Raw genomic sequence first — 19,327 nt, forward strand, 5'->3', positions numbered from 1 at the left:
ATGTATAAAATGTTTTAAAAATTGAATACATGTAATGTCGGGTTGGTTTGGTTCGGTTTGACTTTTTTTAGTTAAAACCAAACCAAACCAAACCAATTATGGTCGGGCTTTTTTTTCCAACACTAAACCAAGTCAAACCAAACCATTAGTCGGGTTTTTTTCTCGGTTTGACTCGGTTTATCGGTTTGGTGCGGTTTATCGGTTTACTTTGTACACCCCTACTCTCCACCTTCAATTTAGACTAGTCGATTTACTCCATATATTATAATGGTTAGCATTTAAAAATTATTCTCGAAGCAAAATAAATAAACTATAAGTGATTACTCACATGAACAAAGCTATTTGATAATTATACTAGTGGAAAGCAGCAGAGTGTAAAATAATTTAGCGCAAGCTAATCCAGATACTATCATTATTAAAATAAAAAGAAAAGAAATAGGAAATTTTAGTAACATGATATATATTTGTTGCTCGTGCGCTCTTGTCCTTGTGAAGAAATATTTTCTCTTAAATGCTTCCATTTGTTACAGAGAAAAGGTCATAAATAGTCCCTTATCTATGGGAGTAGGTCTAAAATGGTCGCTTAACTATTTTTAATTATCCAAAAACTTATCAAATTTGGTCTCCGCCTATTTTTTTATACAAACAGCGTACAAACTCATAAACCTTCGTGAGATTAATCGTTAAATCATTCCTCAGACCTATATTTCTCTCTCCCTGCTTCTTTTTCCTCAAGTTCTTCTTGTTGAAAAAAATAAAAAATAATAAAAAAAAAGCATTCTGGCATTGGTATCGCTCTCGAGTCTCTAAAATTCGAAAAGACAAACTCAGGCACAAAATATCTGTAACCACTCTTCTCAAACACTACTAAAAAACTGGTAAAAACAGACAGAAAAAAACCGATGGAAAAAACCGACGGATTCCGTCGGTTTTTTCAATGATTTTTTAAAATCTTTTTTTTTTTTTGAGAAAACCGACGGACTGCGTTGGTTATTTTTTGCACAAAAATGCGCGAAAAAATATAATTATTTTTTATATTATTTTCTAAAATAAATCGATGGAGTCCATCGGTTTTTTATTTTTATTTTTTATTTTTCTTATAAAAAACCCGACGGAGACGGACTCCATCAATTTTTAGAGCGAAAAAGCAGTATAAATTAAATCAATGTAAGTATATGACCAAAAAATATCAGTGGTCTAGTGGTAAAGCCCTTTAATGCCAAGGAACATACCCGGGTTCGATTCCAAGTTCCTACATTTCATTCTTTAATTTTCAAAAAAAAAAAAAAAAAAACCACGTGAGACCGTCGGTTTTTTTTAATTTTTTTTTTTTAACAAAACCGACGGACTCGGTCGGTTTTTTGTCTATTTTAACCGACGCAGTCCGTCGGTTACGAAAAGCGAGAGAGAACTTGAGGAAAAAAGTTGAGGTTAAAAAATGAACTTAAGGAAAAAGAAGCAGGGAGAAAGAAATATAGGTCTGAGGAATGGTTTAACGATTAATCTCACGAAGGTTTATGAGTTTGTACACTATTTGTATAAAAAAATAGACGGAGACCAAATTTGATAAGTTTTTGGATAGTTAAAGGACTAAAATTGGTAAGTATATAGTTAAGGGACCATTTTAGACCTATTCCCATAGATAAGGAACTATTTATGGCCTTTTCTCATTTGTTACACATGCGTTGAGTTTCAGGTTTGTGGTTCAACATCTAACTTCAAGTTTAAGAGTTGAATTTTTGGTTAAGATTTTTCGTGTATCTTCTTTATTCGTTGATTGAGAAGGTAAACAGTTAGTTGTTATTTAAAAATTGTTATTTATAAAAGCTTATATCCTATGAGATAGCAGGAAATGTTTACCTTTAATATCATAGCATCTGATATTTACTTCGATTTGTCCTTGTAATATAAATTAGTCATATTTTATTATAGTTTTTCAATGATTATATCGAAATAATTCCCATCACCTCGCAACTTACCAACATTCAATATTTACAAAGTATGGAGAGTTACATGGGGCCATATACACTTTCTTATGTACCACAAAAAAAAAAAAATCGAAGGAGCAATTGATGTGTATTCAGATTTATGATTTGAACGTTTGAATCTAAATATATATCTGAGTGTTGTATTAAGATTTGAATACTAAGTAGTAATTAAAACAAATTATTTTTCTCAACATCTAAATATTCTTTTCTAATAACCAAATAGGTGTGCTTTTGGAATGACACCCTACCATCAGGTCCTTGTCTAACTTCCAAATGGTGTGTTTTTCGAATGACACCTTACTATAAGGTCCTTGTCTAACTTGAATGCAGGGAGCTGATATGTGTTTGAGCCATACACTGCCAAAACGCAGAATTGTAGAAGAGAGACGGATTCAGAATTTAAATTTTACGAGTTCAAACCTTTAAGATTGAAGATTGAATCCATTACATTTTTAAAATTATAGTTTATTTCTACTGTTTATTGCAACTTTAATTAATTTTTACACATATATTATGCTCCGTGTGGAAATTTATGGGTTCAAGACCCATACCTACAATGGTGCATCCGCCGGCCCCTGCTGTAGACAATTGCTTTAAAGATAGGGTGAAATTACCCTGGGTATGTTGTTGTTGTTATTATCCTAATATGTAAACTCGTCATCAAATGGCTTCCGAGGGGGCCCTTTCCTCTCTATATGGCAGTAATGTGAAAATGGAGATTATTTCATAAAGTGGCCGTCTCCAAGACGTTCCCATATCAAAGAAAAGTGACGGAGAACAAAAGCAATAGAAAGTATCAAGAACAACATCAATATGAAACTGATTTTATTGATAAATAACCACATTTATTCTTAAATTAAATAATACATAGTAGGCTACTAGTATGAAGATTTAAGGATAGAAGCAGTATCCACACTGCTGCTGATTGATTTTCTTAAGAAGTCAATTGAATTGAGGGATCTTGGGGCCAGTACAACATCCATGCTGTCACTAACTTTCTCAAGCATTGCTTTAACTGGTGATACCTACGTAAATAGAAAGAAAAAAAAAATTAAATAAAAGCAACCACCAAAACATAGATAAAAATTAAATTCTTGTTTGAGCATGCTTTTCAGTAGGGTTGTGCATGGACCAGTTGGTTCGGGTTTTTTAAAGACCAAACCAAACCAATTGTATTGGGTTTTTAAATCTATAAACCAAACCAAACCAACAAAAGTCGGGTTTTTCAATTTCGGGTTTTCTCGGTTTTTTCGGGTTTTTCGGGTTTTTTCGGGTAAAGTCTTCATACAAAGCATATAACTTGTACTTCAAATATTCTTTTAGTCATAATAAGATACGACTATCTAATTAAGATATTTATTAAGAAAATAACACAAAACGTGAGATGAGAGATGACATTGTGCTAAAATATTCAACGAAAAAAGTTAATGAAATTGCATAAAATAAAATGATCATAATCTAAAAGTACTAAGTCATGCTACAATAAATACGGCTAATTTATAACGCGTGTAGAAAATGATCAAAATCTAAAAATCCTAAGTCATGCTAAAATAAGTACTGCTAATAAGTATTAGTTACATGACTAGATATTAAAGAAAAAAATAAAATTAAATAATGTATTTTCACTTTCTAAACTAATATAAAACTAAAGAATAGATAAACATTATTGTCATTCCAGTGTTAGATATGAATTACTTTTGTTAGCATTAGTATTGATTTGATTTTTGTTGAGTTTTATTTGAGTTACTAATATCATGGGCTATAAAACTTATTGGATTATTCAAAATTCTTATTCCAAACTTGAAATAATATGTTAAAAGACAAAAAACTATGAAAAAGTTAAAGACACATTTATAAATTACATTATAAATAAATATTTTTATGTATAAACTATGTTTGAAATTTTATAAATGTAACGTCGGGTTGGTTTGATTCGGTTTAACTTTTTTTAGTTAAAACCAAACCAAACCAAACCAATAGTGTTCGTTTTTTTAAAACCAAACCAAGTCAAACCAAACCATTAGTCGGGTTTTTTCTCGGTTTGGTTCGGATTATCGGTTTGGTGCGGTTTGCCGGTTTGCTTTGTACACCCCTACTTTTCAGACACTTAAAAGGAGTTATTGTAAGTTGTAAGTTAGATATCACTAAGTTACAACATTTCTGACGGGAAAAACTTAAGTCACACACGGTATTTATACTAAACCGGTAAAGATATGACGTGTATCTCCTCTATATACACATATATCACTTAAGGTTTAAGTGCACACTCACCTCGATTTGCTACTTAAAAATGGTAAATTCATGTGGTTTGGTGTAAAAATCGGGTGTGTGGAAGTTTTCTAAATATTCTTGACTTGTTCCATTGTATTGATGGGCAAAGTAAAAAAGAAAGAAATTCATTTGAAAAAGAAAAGGGAACGGAGCAATTAAGTTTATTCTGATAGTTGTTGAGTATGCACTTCTTTCAGCCTATGTTGCTCGGACTCTCCGAAAATGCCAATGCACCCATGTCGGATCCTCAAAAAATGCACTACTTTTGGAGGATCCGACAGGCACCCGCAACATTTTTGAAGAGGCCAAGCAACAATAGCTTTTAGAGCTGCTAAATGTGAAACATCTTATCCCAAGCCAACAAATCTTGGTAGCAGATCCAGAAAAGAAGGTGTTCTATGAAAGACTACAAAATTTTTAGGATAAGAAGTAAATGAAGGATGATTTTACCTTATTAGGCTCTCTGAAGGAATTTTCATCCATCACATTTTTGGATGTTAATGTGGTTTTTATAGCCCCAAATGACGTATCTAATGTGTTCTGCCCCAATCCACTGATAGAGATTTTAAGAATAACCGTGGTGGTCCCAAAGTTCACGACCTGGGGAAAATATCTCAGTATATGAGTAATGAACCAATTAAAGACAGAGAACAGCATGTGTAAATGCAAAATGGTCAAGAGTGATGAATCAAAACAAGAAAATATGCACACCTTTATTCTCAAATAATCGCTGTTATCAACTGAATTTCTCCAAGCGATGGCAGATGCTATGAGTGAATTTGAAGGATTAGCTTGTAGTGAAGAACTCAGAAGAGTTGCGCCATTTGACTCTTTGAAGAAATGTTGCATCCAGTAACTAGGGGTTCCATACATTTGTGAAGAGGTGAAGACAATTGCATCTGGGTTCCACCTACATGAAAGAACAATTTTGGTCAATAAAATACATTAAGAAAATCTTCAAAAAAAAAAAAAAAAAAAAAAAAAAGAGAGAAGAGAGAAATAAGAGCAGAAGCAATCAGATGTACCTCCTGTCATTTTCATTAACAAATAGGGGTGCATAACTTGCCATTTCAATTGCTTCGCTGCATAGAGGACAATTGCAAGTTCCATCAAACAAAGAGAACATAGTAAAGGAAAGAAGATCAAACTCATCCAGCATACAATTAAATAAAGGAATCGCGTAGTATACTGCATGATGAACTAGCGTAGAGTAGAACATTTTCAAGTAAAAGCTGAAGTAAAGATCAGTTATTTGCATATGAAAAAGAGTAGGCGGTTAACCAACAGAGACTTGAGTAAGTGAAATCACATATCACCCTTTCTATGCGGCATTAGTCAAACAAAAATCATATAGTATAAAAAAGAAAATTAGACAAATACACAGGTACCTGTTCTTTTCTATCCCAATGAGGAACCCAGCTTCACCCAGTGCTGCTAAAAGACTACCTTTTCCAGCATCATTTCCAGTCACAGCATACTCACTCACAAAAGCCTGTAGAAATATACGATAATACATAAGCACCACTTAACAATTCAACTCATTAATCATCAAAAGGAAGCTTTACTGACCTTTGGTCCACTGCGTGGTGCACTATCAAAATGGCGAGCATTAGAAAATACAGAACTTGCGCTGCTATAAATCTAACCATATAAACATCACAAAGTTAAACCTCATGAAAAGACAAGGAAACCAAAGTTTAAGATTTTGATTCACATGCTAAGTGTGAGAAGACTTAGAAAACTGTCAATATCTTACATGAAAATCATATAAATCAGCTGGGTGATCCAGTGGACTCGAAGAACCATCACAGTTTGAGATAATCTTAATATCTGGGTATTTATCTTTGATGGCCGAGTAGAACTTGAGGTAATTTCCTGAATTTCAAGTAATAGAAATCAGTCACTAAATTTTTCACTCAGATAAATGTGCTGTTTGGAAATCAGATATATCCTTTGTGTGTCATAATAAGTTCCCTGTGAACCACAAGAGCAATATATCATCTGCCAAATACAGTAAAGTATGCATACCGCGGTATTTTGGCTTTCCACAATCCTCATTTCCGATAGCTACATATTTCAAATTAAAGGGCTCTGGATGTCCCATTTTGGATCGAATAGAACCCCATGTTGAAGTAGGATCACCTCTTGCAAACTCAAGACCATCTAATATTTCCTGGATAAAGACAAAATATATTTGTAAAAATGTAGTGTAACAACTAACAAGGAACCAATGAAGTCAATTTGTTGCTACAGAGACGGAAGCTAGAGTATGTTATGCAATATCTACTGCTAATTTTACTTTGTTAACCAATTTACGGTAAGTTGCTTTCAAAATATTGATTACTTTGGTGACTTGAATCTGTTACACAATGAATGTTAACATAACCTACTAATGCACAAGCCAAGAAAAGATCCAATTCGGAGTATTATGGCTATAAAAAATGAGGCTTTTAATGATGTGAGTTTTTAATGTCTATGATTTTGTGAACAGATAGACAGCTCGCAGCTGACAAAAAAAAAAAAAAAACATTCATGACACTAAACAAAATATAAAGAGCAATTTATCATATTAAAGTGCTACATCATATTGAATGAGCTAAAAATTCAATAAAACCTACTTGCACGAAAGGTAAAATACTGGAAGTGTCAACTTCATCGTGGTGGCTGACTCCTGAAAATATAGAAGCACAATAGGAAGAAGTTTAAATTAGTTAAATGGACTAAATAGAGTAAAAGAAAAAGAATAGTGCATTTGTGGAAGTGCAGGAACTACCATTGTTGAAAACCCACACTGGCAGTGCATCTAAGTCCTCGGCAAGCTGCAGAAAACAAACTCGAGTCATTCAAATTCAGAAGCATACAACTGTTTACATCAAGTTTGTGCACTTTTTTTCTTTTTTGCAACAAAGTTGGAGAAAATAGAATATTACCTGCAAGAACTCAAAATGGCCTAGTCCATCATCAGTCCAGTAATTCCAAACATCACCGAAATGCCCAGGCCTCTCTTCCCATTGTCCAATGGTTTCTTTCCACCGAAATGCATTTCTTAACCAGTCACCTTCGACAAAACATCCACCTACAGACAGATAACATGAATGTTTAACAACATTGGACAAATGATCGTTGAGAAGCTCAAATAGTAGATAGCGACAGATAGGGGGAAACAGAGGCAAAAATGAATGGAACTGGTAAAAGAAGACACAAGAGTAAGTCCTCTAATTGATGAAGACTTTTTACTACATTTGTCTAATATTTATTCCCTTTTCCAACAAAATGTCAAATAAACTAGTAGTTGTTTGAAATTCTAAAGTGCTCAAATACAAATTATTAACAGATTAGAAAGGGGAGATTTGACTTCTTCAAAGAAGTAAAGCAAACATTTAAAAAAAGAAAAAAAAGATAAAATCAGAAAGTTCGAATTTCAAGTTAAGTTCCTTCATCCTACCCCCTGGGTAGGAAACATATTACTATGTTGAGAAATCACAAGTAGAATTCTGATAAAAGATACTTTATTACTCCGTCAAAGAATTGGGAATTGAAATATGAGATAAACTTTGAACAGTTTCTGATATTAATCCTACATCTAGAAGTTCATCTCCCTTATTATCACAATGGTGATAGTTCTTAGATCTAAGTGTTTAAGATAAAGTGTTCTTTTCATTATACTTTTATGTTTCCAATTTACTCATGAATTATTCCTCTCTACTGATACACTTCTTCCTCATCAAGAAGGGCTCGCGTAAAAAGGCTTATAAATATAGCAGGTATAAAATACTAAAAGTTGTAATTCCCAGTTAATCAGCTGGTAAAGTTACATGATCCTCAAGGAACAAGTTGAAATATATCGAACCATACCTGGAAATCTAATGAATGCTGGTTTCAAATCCTTAATCATTCCAAAAAGATCTTTCCTGAAGCCATGCCCCTATGCCAAGAAAATTGCCACAAATAGCATTTATTAAACGAATACATCTAATTCCCCTACAAAAATGAAAAATAAGATGGAAAATAATTGGAAACAATATCATGCTGGTTGACAAAGAAGGATCGTTAAAGACTTAAAGTAATGCAGACTTGATGGATATCTACAGCCAAAAAATGCAAAAAAAAAAACAGCCACAATAATTTGTAAGATTTATCTAAATAGCTTCAAGAAAGCTCTAAACCACTCACCTTGTATGTGTCAGTAGGCATTAATGACACTTGATCAAACCATGTAACACCTTTCTTAGATGATGTCAATTCCAGTCTTGAATTGGGATCTGTTCCTTTTGCTTCTAACATAACTTCCACTTTTGTCCACTTTGAAACATCGGAAGCTCTGAGAAGAGCATGTTGATGAATTGTGTACAAGAAGCAAACTTTGTAAAAACACGGAAAACAAAACCGACTTGACATCTACTTACATTATGTTGCCACCAGCCAGCTTTTGCAATCCATTTGAACCAGTTAAAGCTACAGATACATTGATTGATTCTTGTGAACGAACATAAAGCACTAGTTTGTAACTCTTTCCCTGCTCAATATTCTGCACGAAAAAATAAAATGAGGATAATAAAGACAGAACATGCACCAAGAAAATACACAAAGAAGGAAGAGTAGATCAGTATCTAGTTTAATCTAAGCAAGACTTATAGCATGTTTGGCTAAACTATCAAAATCTACTTATTTTGTAAAGTGTTTTTGTCATAAGTTCTTTTTTGAGAAAGTACTTCTGAACAGTTGCAATTTGTGTTTGGCTAATTAATTTGAAAAGCACTTTTGCCAATATTAGAGCAATACTCTGTGCTTGGACAATATTTCAAAAGTGTTTCCGGGGATAAACTATTTTCTTTAGCTTCTAAAAAATAGCTTCTGTTACCACTCAAAAGCACTTATTTTTTCTTGAAAGTTTGGCCAAACACCTCAACTTTCTAAACTAAGCACTTTAGACTTCCCAGAAGCTTGGCGAACCAGGCTATAAGGATACAATAGAAGGAATCAAATGTGCTTTTAGTATTGTGGAGTATTGAACTGTGAATCCTTGAGAGAGGAAGCAAGGAACGCATAAAGAATGTTTCGGTCAAGCATTAAAAGAGAAACATACCATGCCCCAGAATCCCGGGTTGTAGATGCCAACTCCTCCATCTGGACAGATATTTGCACCTGTATGGTCACATAGCACCTGCACTCGAACTGCAATTTTATTCCGCTCAAAGCATGATGAACGGTCCGTTGATACAATCACTGAGGACTCATCTCCAATGATAGACCAAGGATCAATATTTGAAGGTATATTTGGGCCTCCAGCTTCAAAACCTGAGGTTTCAAGAAAACTAACACTTGAATAAAATAGAAGTCAAGAATAAATGGGAAGCAAAAGCTCTTATTTCAAGAATAGATCAATAGCAAATTCTCATTAATTCCATTATCAGTATATTCACCAAATTTTCGAAACAGTCAAAAAGCAACCTCTTTGATCCATCCAAGTTAATATTCAGCTATGAAGAAATATTTCAACAAGGAAAAGTAATGATGACAATCCAAGAGACAAGCTAGCACAAAATCTTGCAATGCTTGTCTCTAATTCTCTGCTTGAGCAACCTAAATGTAACTAGTTCATCCTTTCGAATATATGAGTCTTGTTTGTCCTTTCTTTCCTTTTCCATTTTAGGCCAAAAAAGAAGCCAATTAGTAGTTAGTCACTAAGAAGCAAAGCATGTATTCATTTATTCTTAGAAAGTTTTCCTTTCCTAAGGAAAACATAAAATCAAACTGACCTCTGTTGCTGACAAGCTCAGCCCACAATCCACCAGCGCCAGCATGATTGATCTCCTGAAATGCAATGTTCCAAGTGTTATAAACTACATTTAATTGACCATATCAATATCATGGGAAATTAAGTCCAATTTATTCTGTAACATGTCCCTTATGCCCAATGTATGATCATTCTCTTCCAGCCAGATATTTGGAAAATATTGTTTATCATAAGATTAGGCATCAACAGCACTTGACAAATGTCCAATGCCAGTTTCACATTATTTATTATCCTTTTCCTTCTTCAGTTCAAAGAGGACACCTTTACAAGAATTCAGAATGCAAATTTCAGCATGATGGAATGAACTATTTAAAACATATCCTGGATGTATTTTCGAGAAGCAGATGTTTATGATTCAAAGTATCATACAAACTGGAATAGGTATCAGGTAGATAAAGAGTTTGCACAAAGAAAGAAAAAGACAAATAAACTAAACATCTAATACACGCAACGAGTTACATACTGTAAATTAGAAGGTAAATGCTTCTCATTTGCACCACAAATTGAGCACCTACTAAGCTCACCTCAAAGAATACACCAAAAAGTGTATCAGGTATTTTCTTTGCTGATGCTTCAGATGCATTCACAAACAATACTGCTGTCTGGTTTGCTTCAATCCCAGTAGCCGAACATTTGCTCAGGACAGACAAACCACACAAAACTAAAAGCAGTACGTGATGAAGGGAATGCCTTGACTCCATCTTCCTTCTCAGACTATTCGCTGTTGCTGTAGGCCTCTAGCCTATTTAAGCTCTGAAAGAGGTGCAAATTCAGTTAGATTTTGATCAATAATGGAAGTATAAAGTTGTAAAGTTACTACCTTTTACAACAACCTAATGTCAGCATGAGACAGAACCAAAAAGACGATTGTCTGAACTAATAGTAACAAGAAGAGTCAGTTAGGATTTGATTTAGATTGAAAATAGGAAAAGCTAAGCTAGCTAATGAAGGGGTTGAGATTCGCCTCGCCCTAGTACACCAACCAGGAGGAAAGATTTAGTGTTTTTCACCTTTTCGCCAAATCAGAACGAGAGCCAATCGGGTAGATCAAGGTCAAAAAAGTTTGTTAAGTGGTCATAAGCTTATTAATTTGACCCAATTTCTCATTTTTGGTAGACGCCAAGTGTTCCATTTTGGTGGATTGAAAGGGCTGTGATCTCTTTCTTAGAGAAGAAATTGCTCTCAGATATTCTGCTTATAAGCACGACAGTAATGGCAATCAAGGAATACATTTTTTTCTTAACTTAATGAATAAAAAATAACGCCATAAAAAGGAGAAATGTTGTAGTGCAGATATTATGTCTATTCACTCATAAATTAGTTCCAAAAGAATCCAAATTACAGGACAAGCTTTAACTGATTGAATTAACAGAAGATAAAACCTGAAGAATGATAAAATTACCAAATCCAAAATATAACTGAAACTCATTAAGCTGAATTCACAAGGAGATGCTAGACACAATGGGTCCCGCAGATTATGATACACCAAATTATTGAACTTAAAATGGGACGCTATTTGGCCAGGTTACTAGTTTAACACTTTTCCTCCTTTTTATATTTTATAATTTTTCTTAAATCCCCGCCCTATTGTATTTTTCTAACTTCCTTGTTTTGTGTCATTTGAGCCGGGGGTCTTTCGGAAACAGCCTCTCTACCTCCTCGAGGTAGGGGTAAGGTCTGCGTACACTCTACCCTCCCCAGACCCCACTTGTGGGAATATACTGGGTATATTGATGTTGTTGTTGTTAAATCCCCGCCCTCAACTTCAATTATGACCGACTAGCAAAGTGATCTTACCACTATATTCTAGAGTCAAGCAAAATTAGTTGAGATTAATAACCAACACAAAGTTTGACAAACCGTTGATCCGTTGATATGATAATACCAGACACATTTTTACAAACTCATTTTTTAACTACTACATGAAGGCCTCTCAAGTACATTGTATCAAGAGGAAACAAGACTTATGCATAAAGTTAAAGCACAAAAGGCTACAACATATCATGACCAATTTATTTGCACTTTTGCGGAAACAAAACCACTGGCAAACAAACAGAGAACCAACAAATAAAGAATGCAACTTGGGATTGGCCATGAGAATGCAACCACTATCCACTAAGGACTATTACGATTTCCCCGCCCCCACAAAGCAGTAAAATTAACCGTGTTTGGAAACTAGAGAAAAGAAGAAAAAGGAAGGTATATCACATTTTTAAGCTTTTTTTAGGAAGGCAGAAAGTCAACAATAAAATGAGTTTTTTTCTTCTTGAGGTCACATATAAGTCACTTTCTTATAGCAATCACTAGCATTTATAAGTTTTTGGGCTGCAACGTTTCCATGGGTGAGTAAGTTTGGGCGCTGAAGGCAGTTCTCTGTGCACCGGGAACATGGCCTATAGAATCAGTTGCGTCACGGATGGAAATGCATGCAACGAAAGACAGGTCGAGAATTGTGCTTTAATAGTCAGGAGCTTAGCAGCCATGTTTTCTTTCCATATTAGTAATATTTGCATTTGTTATGCTGTAATTCCTGTTCTATTTTATTATAATGTCTTAGTAATACCTACACAAGATCAGCACATAAACGAAAGAATAACCTTTGTACTGTTACTTGTTAATTAACTATCCATTACTTGTTATCTCTCCTTTGTTTCTAGTAAAGTTTGTAATATTAATTTTAAGATAATAAGGAGTTTAAACTAAAATTTCCATGCTTAGAAGAGGAAACAATTTTGATACAATCTAAATTCACACACATGTTTAGATTAAACAATGTGTATCCACATTTTAATACAATTAATCACACATCTCATAACATTACAAATAATAGTGATCATTGTTAACTGTATCACAATCCTTATAGTATAATCCATGTATAAATTGTCTGCTAACTAAATGTCCCCTAAGGTTATAGGAAGAAAAAAGCTCCAAAAATAAATTCCTTAATATTTTCCCCTCAATACCAAACATGAGAAGACAATTGATTTCCTTCACTCTGCTCCAATTCCCTCCTTTTATTTACTCCATCCGTTCAAAACTTGTCACATTTTGCTTCTCGAGAGTCAAACGACATGGACTTTGACCAACATTTTAAGATATATTTTATCATCATATTAATATGAGAAGAATTAAAACTTATAGTATTTTTTGCATAGTTTTCAAAAATCTAAATTTTAATTTTAAAATATTGAATTAATCTAGTACAATTTAGCTTTGAAAATTGGTCAAATTGAGTCTCGAAAAGCAAAACGTGACAAGTAAAAGTGAACAGAGGGATTATCTTGTTTATAGGTGAATTACTAAGACAGACCCACTGACCCATATGTTAAGTTTCAGAAAGTTAATTTTCAAAGATACCCACAAACCAAAAACTTGTGACATTACGATAAATTGAACAAGAACCATCGAAGGTAATACAGAAATGAGCACAATACAGTAATCCAAAGAGAAAAAAGGATCAAAATTTAATTATTAATAGCAAGAAACAAAACAAAACAATAACTATGAGAACTTTATTTATATCAATCAAGATCATTTTATTTTTTACCTGGAAATGAGCCAACACAGAAAATATCCTTATGGGTATTTGTAATACTGACGTAAAAGATTATAACAGAGAACGGATAAGTTTGTTGCACAGTGAGCTCACTCTGTTCACTGCTGCAAGTCTTGTTATAAATAATGACTCGATATTTTTGTATAATACATGCCGTATATGTGTGTAATATATATAGACGAAGATGGTGAGACTGTAAAATATAGGAAGAAAAAGAGAGTTTATTTTATTGCTTGAAGAAATGGAGTGGAGGAAGACGAAAAAGTAAAGCAAGAGTTTTGTCTCTCTTTGATCACACGTAACAAGTAGTGATATTTTGTTTTCTTGAAGTGTCAGAGTGAGTATCTAGGGAGTTGGGACCAATCCTCTTATCCGCTTTAGTGGGTCACCCACTCTATGCCGTAAATTGATGTTTGCTTCAATTATTAGCCCTTTAATTGCCCGTGTACTGTCAAGCATATCTGTCTACAAAGCTCTTGCTATATATCAGTCTAGGCAAGAATTCGTGTATTTATCTGATCCGATTAATTTAAATTTGTATTTAGTGAAGTAGTTAGAAAGGACAAATAAGTTAAATAATTAATTTTTTATATTGATAATTATTAGGTTAAAAGATATTAAAATAAATATAATATCTTTTAACCTAATAGTCCTCGGGCCCCAGCCAGAGTAGCTTATAACCACCGAGGGAGATGGTGGAATATGGGACTACAAGTGTTGTTTTCTCGAATTAACGGCATTGGTATGTTTTCTCGAAGGGCTGTAATGAGTATTTTCTCGAATTTTAATTTGTTAGATTCAACTCAAACCTTAAAAAATAAATAGATCACTTTGTATTCTTTAACAATTAAGTTCAATAAAACCTAACTATAATATTCTTTAACACTTAAGTTCAAAGGGGTAAGATCTGCGTATACTTTATCCTCCGCATTTCTCATAACGGGAATTTGACTGGATATGTTATTGTTGTAGGATGAAGAAAGAGAAAGGGAAGAAGATGGAGATGAAGGAGGAAATTTAGCAGAAATGTAAAATTATTACTCCTAAAATTTTATTATCAGGGCAAAAATTAAATGGATGTCAGCACAAATTACTGTTAGATAAGAGATAATGTTTTTTTTTAAAAAAAAAAACTTTTACTCTAAGACCAAACGGATGTGCTTATCCGCTAAGGTTTATTATATTACTCATTTTAGTCCCTGTCTTGGTTTATTAGAAAATAATTTTTTTAAGCTTTCATATGATGTATATACTATATCTTTTTAATTAATGCTGTATTGCATTAGTTTGTCATTTGAGACACACAACACAAGGGGGTCCATTAGTCAGTCTCATTATCATTAATTAACTATGTCTTTGCTTCCCCTCGCCGCCGCTTCTATCGGAAGATGGATAATCTTGTACTACCTCATTAACATTTTGAGTCAAAAGAAAAATATATATTCTTATTTGTCGTGATTCTTAAAAATATTTATCTCAAATTATTTATTATTTTAATGTTCAAGATAAAATTAGTTATTTTCTTTTTATTTTATCCTTAGTAATAATTTTTTTTGAAGACTACAAACACCTCAATTATAAAATAAATTTTCAATAAAGAGAAATTATATATTAAGACATAACCAACCATACTTAATATTTTTTTTAAGAGACGTGTAAAGGGAAACACGACAAATAATTTGAGACGGAAGGAATAACGTCAAAGTGTTTTTCCCTTTGTGATATCAAACTTCTATGGTTACACAATTCATGAAAAATAGAAATTATATCTCATATGGTCACACAACTAAGGTAACTTCACTCATAAGATCACTTAACTTTATTTTCTAACTCAAAAGTTACTCAATTATTGGTGTTTCACTCAGATAGTCACTTAACTTTATTTTGAGGATTTCCTCAAAGTATTAGATATTTTGTAATGAATTTCTTATAGTTATTGCAATTCACTTAGGAGATGCGTTTGTGAAATCTTTTTCTGTCACTTAACCTTTTCTCGGAGCAACAATTTCACGGGGCAGTCACTTTTTACGTCATTTAAGGCACAATTATATTTTACATTTTAAGTATAGACAAACTTACCAAAAAAAAAATCAGAGGCAAAAAATCATGATGAGCATAGATTATTGATCAGTCATTATCCTATTGCCGATATATAGCGTTGGAACAATTGTAGTTGGAGACACATCAATGAAAATAAGCTCACTTGAGTCGTCATGCCAAAGTAGAATGGATATAAAAGAAATTCATACAAGTGAGGTTAGATAGTTTGGACTATACTCCAGGGTATATAAAATAGACTTTTCGTCAAAATAAGGTTCCCATTTCTTCCACTCTATCTCCTTATTGGATTGGTAGGTAAATTTCTCTTTCAGTTCACTTAATCGACTAGACTGTTTTGTTTGAAGAATGTGAATATATAGTATCATATTGATTGACAAGATTCAGTGTTTACACTCCCAAGGAGTCCGTGACTTTTGTAGCACAAAAAAAAAAAGTTGAACCAAACTAGCACAAAAAAAAAAAAAAAAAAAAAAAAACATTACTAGGTTTCACGCACTAAATTAGTGTGTGAAAGGACCAAACTGCAAAAATGCAACTTGGGCCTTTCACGCACGAAGTTTGTGCATGAAGGAGGCCTTCTGTTTTTTTTTTTTTTTTTTGTGTTACCTTTCCAATCACGTTTTTTTCCATACTTTGGGCAAAGATTAGTCATGTTTCAAAACCCCAAAATATCAATATTTTATATAAAACTTAATATCTTTTTTTTGCGTACAATAATGTCGGCTCATTACATCAAGTCCACCTAAAAGTTTGGATCGTCGTTTTGGGGGTTCTAAAGTGCCCCGAAGTAAGTTTTGAAACTTGTCATATTTATAGGGTTTTGATTTAAGTGTTTTATTATATTTGAATGTACAAATATAAATATTTGATTTAATAATAATTCATTCAATACGAAAGGTTTATACTAATTAAAAAATAATTCATTCCATTTAATTACAATACTAATTCAAAGTAATACAATAATAAATTACAATAACAATACAATCTTCAAGTTCTAGAAGCTCTATTACTTCGAGACGTGCTTGTACTACCACGGCCTTGTTGCCCACACGAACGCTTGTCATGGCCATATTGCTTACATGTAGAGCACTAGCGAGAGTAAGTTCTTTCACTAGCATCCATTTGATTGGGTCTACGACTCCGTGAGTTAATGCCCAATTTCCTGATGTAATCCTTGTTAGCAACCATCGAAAACGGCTCGTTTGGCCAATAAGCTTCATTATCAAGTGGGTGGAATTGGCCGGAATATGCTCTAAGGTAACTGTGGACCTTGTATTCCCCCGCCACATAATTTGTTACCATTTTTCTCATTCTCTCGAAGCACTTGATAGCATGAGAACACGGCATGTGGTACGTTTGTCACTTACCACAAGTGCATGTTCTTTGTTGCCTCGTAAACGGTATGCACGTTTCCACCCTTACCGTTGTAATAACCCGTCCTAACTTCATACACATGTTGAATTGGGTCATACTCGGTCATTTGGTGATGCTCACATTTTTTTCTATAATGCTCCATATTTTTGAAGGGCTTTGGCATCCATGTCCCGCCGTCGGCTAATATCGCACTGGCCTGCCTTGTCCTAACCATAAATCGCTCCACAACCTGCTTGAAAGTCATTCTCACCATTGCGGTGACAGGTAGTCCCCGAGCAGATTTCAACAAGCCATTGAAAGACTCTGAGTTCTTTGTTGTGAGCATGCCCCATCTTTTGCCTCCCATCGCACATTTAAGCGTCCATTTTTCAACTTCGAGCTTCATCAACCAAACGTATGCGGGTTCACTCACCGCCCCGATCGATCCATTTTTGTTGCAGCCCATTTTCGTTGTTGATGCTCCATCGCAAATTTCCACATCAATTTGTTTAGAGTGCCATTGTGAAACTTTGATTGCAAATTTGCTTTTGTGCCTTAAACAATAGCGATGGTAAACAAAGGGAGGTTTCCACCCCGGAATTATCCATATTGTGCAATATGCCTTTATAACGATCGACAAAGACGCATATGCCCTAAGATCCTTAATAACATGAGTTTTCAAATGGGTCAAAAGATCCCCCATGTGTCGTTGCTCTCGTTAACGGCAATTGTAAAAGCAAGAGGAAATATTGACCCATTGGCATCCATTCCTATTGCAATTAGGAGCTTGATGTCGTAGGCACCATAAACATGCGTACCATCTATGGATATCACTGGTCGGCAGTGAGCAAAACCATCAATGCATGGTTTGAATGTCCAAAATACGAAGTTGAAGATTTTACCCTCTATAAGCCGCCACTCTACAACAGTACAATGATTAAAATGTTGTAGAGTTGCCATATACCTTGGCAGCGATTGAAAAGAAGTATGCCAATTTCTAAAGACCATCTCAAAAGCGCGTCTACGTCCGAGAAATCCCTTTCTGTTGCTTATAGTTTTACTATATACGGTTTGAACGTTTCGAATACAATCTTTGATGGGGAACCTGCACAAGTTTAAAAAAACAACATTTAGTAATGATCTTTCAATTGATATAAGACATATAATGTACTAGCTAGGATAAGTTACCTTGGCGTTTCGGCAATGTCTTTAAGTAACACTTGAGCAATCATGTTTGTATCTAAATTATAATGATCTGCTCGATTTTCTTTCATATCACAAGTGTGTCTTTCGTGGAATTTTGTGATAGCCCACATACCATCGTGCTTAACAATTCTCCGAAGCAACCACTCACAACTTGATACCGTCGTCTACAAACTAGCCTCCATATCTTTGTGTTTGACTGATCAACCTTAAACTCCCTCATGTCCTTAAAACAATAAATTTTGACACAGCCCGTTGCAACACCTTTTGATGCGAACAACATTCCCTTTGCAAGGTAGCATCGATCTTTGTTGAGATCCTTTGGTTCAATCCGGGTTTTTAGGCGACTATCATAATCTTCTCTTGTGAAGACAAATGCATCATCACGACCCTGCAGGCTGTCAAGATAAGGGATAATGTTAGAATGCCACTGAATTGGGCTTTCAAAAGTTAGATTTTCAGCCATCGATGGTGGTACGTGGTGGTGCATTGGTTCTTGTTGGTTTTGGCTTTGAGGAATATTGTTGGTCATGCCAACTTGAACATCATCATCATCTTCATCATCGGTTACCTCTGCATTATTAGCTATTTTATCGTCATCACTTGATGATGACTCATAATAATTAGGAAAATCTTCATTATCAAGTGCATTCATCCTTCTACATGAAAAGTAACATATTTATATATATATATATACAGATAATTTAATATCAAGGTGATGAACTTACTGTTGTTCATAAGCACTGTCATGGTGTAGAGAATGATCAACTCCACCGAACTGAGAGGATTGACCAACATCCATATTTGGTACCACTGGCGAGTTTTGAGAATAGTTCCTATAAAGATTTGAAAACTGGTTATTTACCAATTCATACAACAAACACGTGCTACTACACATAATAATAATATAAAAAAATTCATACTTACCAATTTTCATTGTAAGCTTGATTAAATTGTCGCTTAGATTTTCCAACGCACTTGACCACTCAAAATGTCTCCATAAGAACTAAAGTCCCCATAAGTGTTACCATGAATAGCCGAACTTGAGGGACTTCTTCGAGGTATCTTTTCAACATACATCTCAAGAACATTGATGAA

At 34.0% G+C, this 19,327-nt stretch overlaps 1 protein-coding gene across 1 annotated transcript; it reads right to left on the bottom strand.

Moving 5' to 3' along the window:
• Positions 1-2,792: 2,792 nt before the first annotated feature.
• On the bottom strand, positions 2,793-13,783 carry LOC132049332 (alpha-L-arabinofuranosidase 1-like). The gene is made up of 18 exons (XM_059440086.1): positions 13,604-13,783; positions 10,581-10,809; positions 10,019-10,073; positions 9,346-9,557; positions 8,666-8,787; positions 8,433-8,580; positions 8,115-8,184; positions 7,190-7,335; positions 7,033-7,078; positions 6,878-6,930; positions 6,288-6,432; positions 6,016-6,134; positions 5,829-5,900; positions 5,648-5,751; positions 5,285-5,341; positions 4,971-5,169; positions 4,710-4,859; positions 2,793-3,013 (listed from the first exon to the last, which is right to left on the bottom strand). The coding sequence occupies exons 2-18, from the start codon at positions 10,755-10,757 to the stop codon at positions 2,867-2,869; spliced, it is 2,022 nt and encodes a 673-aa protein (XP_059296069.1). The 5' UTR covers positions 10,758-10,809; positions 13,604-13,783; the 3' UTR covers positions 2,793-2,866.
• Positions 13,784-19,327: the final 5,544 nt, after the last annotated feature.

Source organism: Lycium ferocissimum, chromosome 3 (genome assembly GCF_029784015.1).
Source record: "Lycium ferocissimum isolate CSIRO_LF1 chromosome 3, AGI_CSIRO_Lferr_CH_V1, whole genome shotgun sequence".
Taxonomy (NCBI): domain Eukaryota; kingdom Viridiplantae; phylum Streptophyta; class Magnoliopsida; order Solanales; family Solanaceae; genus Lycium; species Lycium ferocissimum.

Bases quoted from the DNA above. Each gene is read 5' to 3' on its own strand.
- LOC132049332 (XM_059440086.1), bottom strand. From the start codon at position 10,757: ATGGAGTCAAGGCATTCCCTTCATCACGTACTGCTTTTAGTTTTGTGT. The intron at 8,185-8,432 runs GTGAGTGGTTTA...TTCTTGGCATAG, and splicing joins TGCCTACTGACACATACAAG to GGGCATGGCTTCAGGAAAGA. The intron at 3,014-4,709 runs GTAAAATCATCC...CTATTTACGTAG, and splicing joins CCTTCAGAGAGCCTAATAAG to GTATCACCAGTTAAAGCAAT.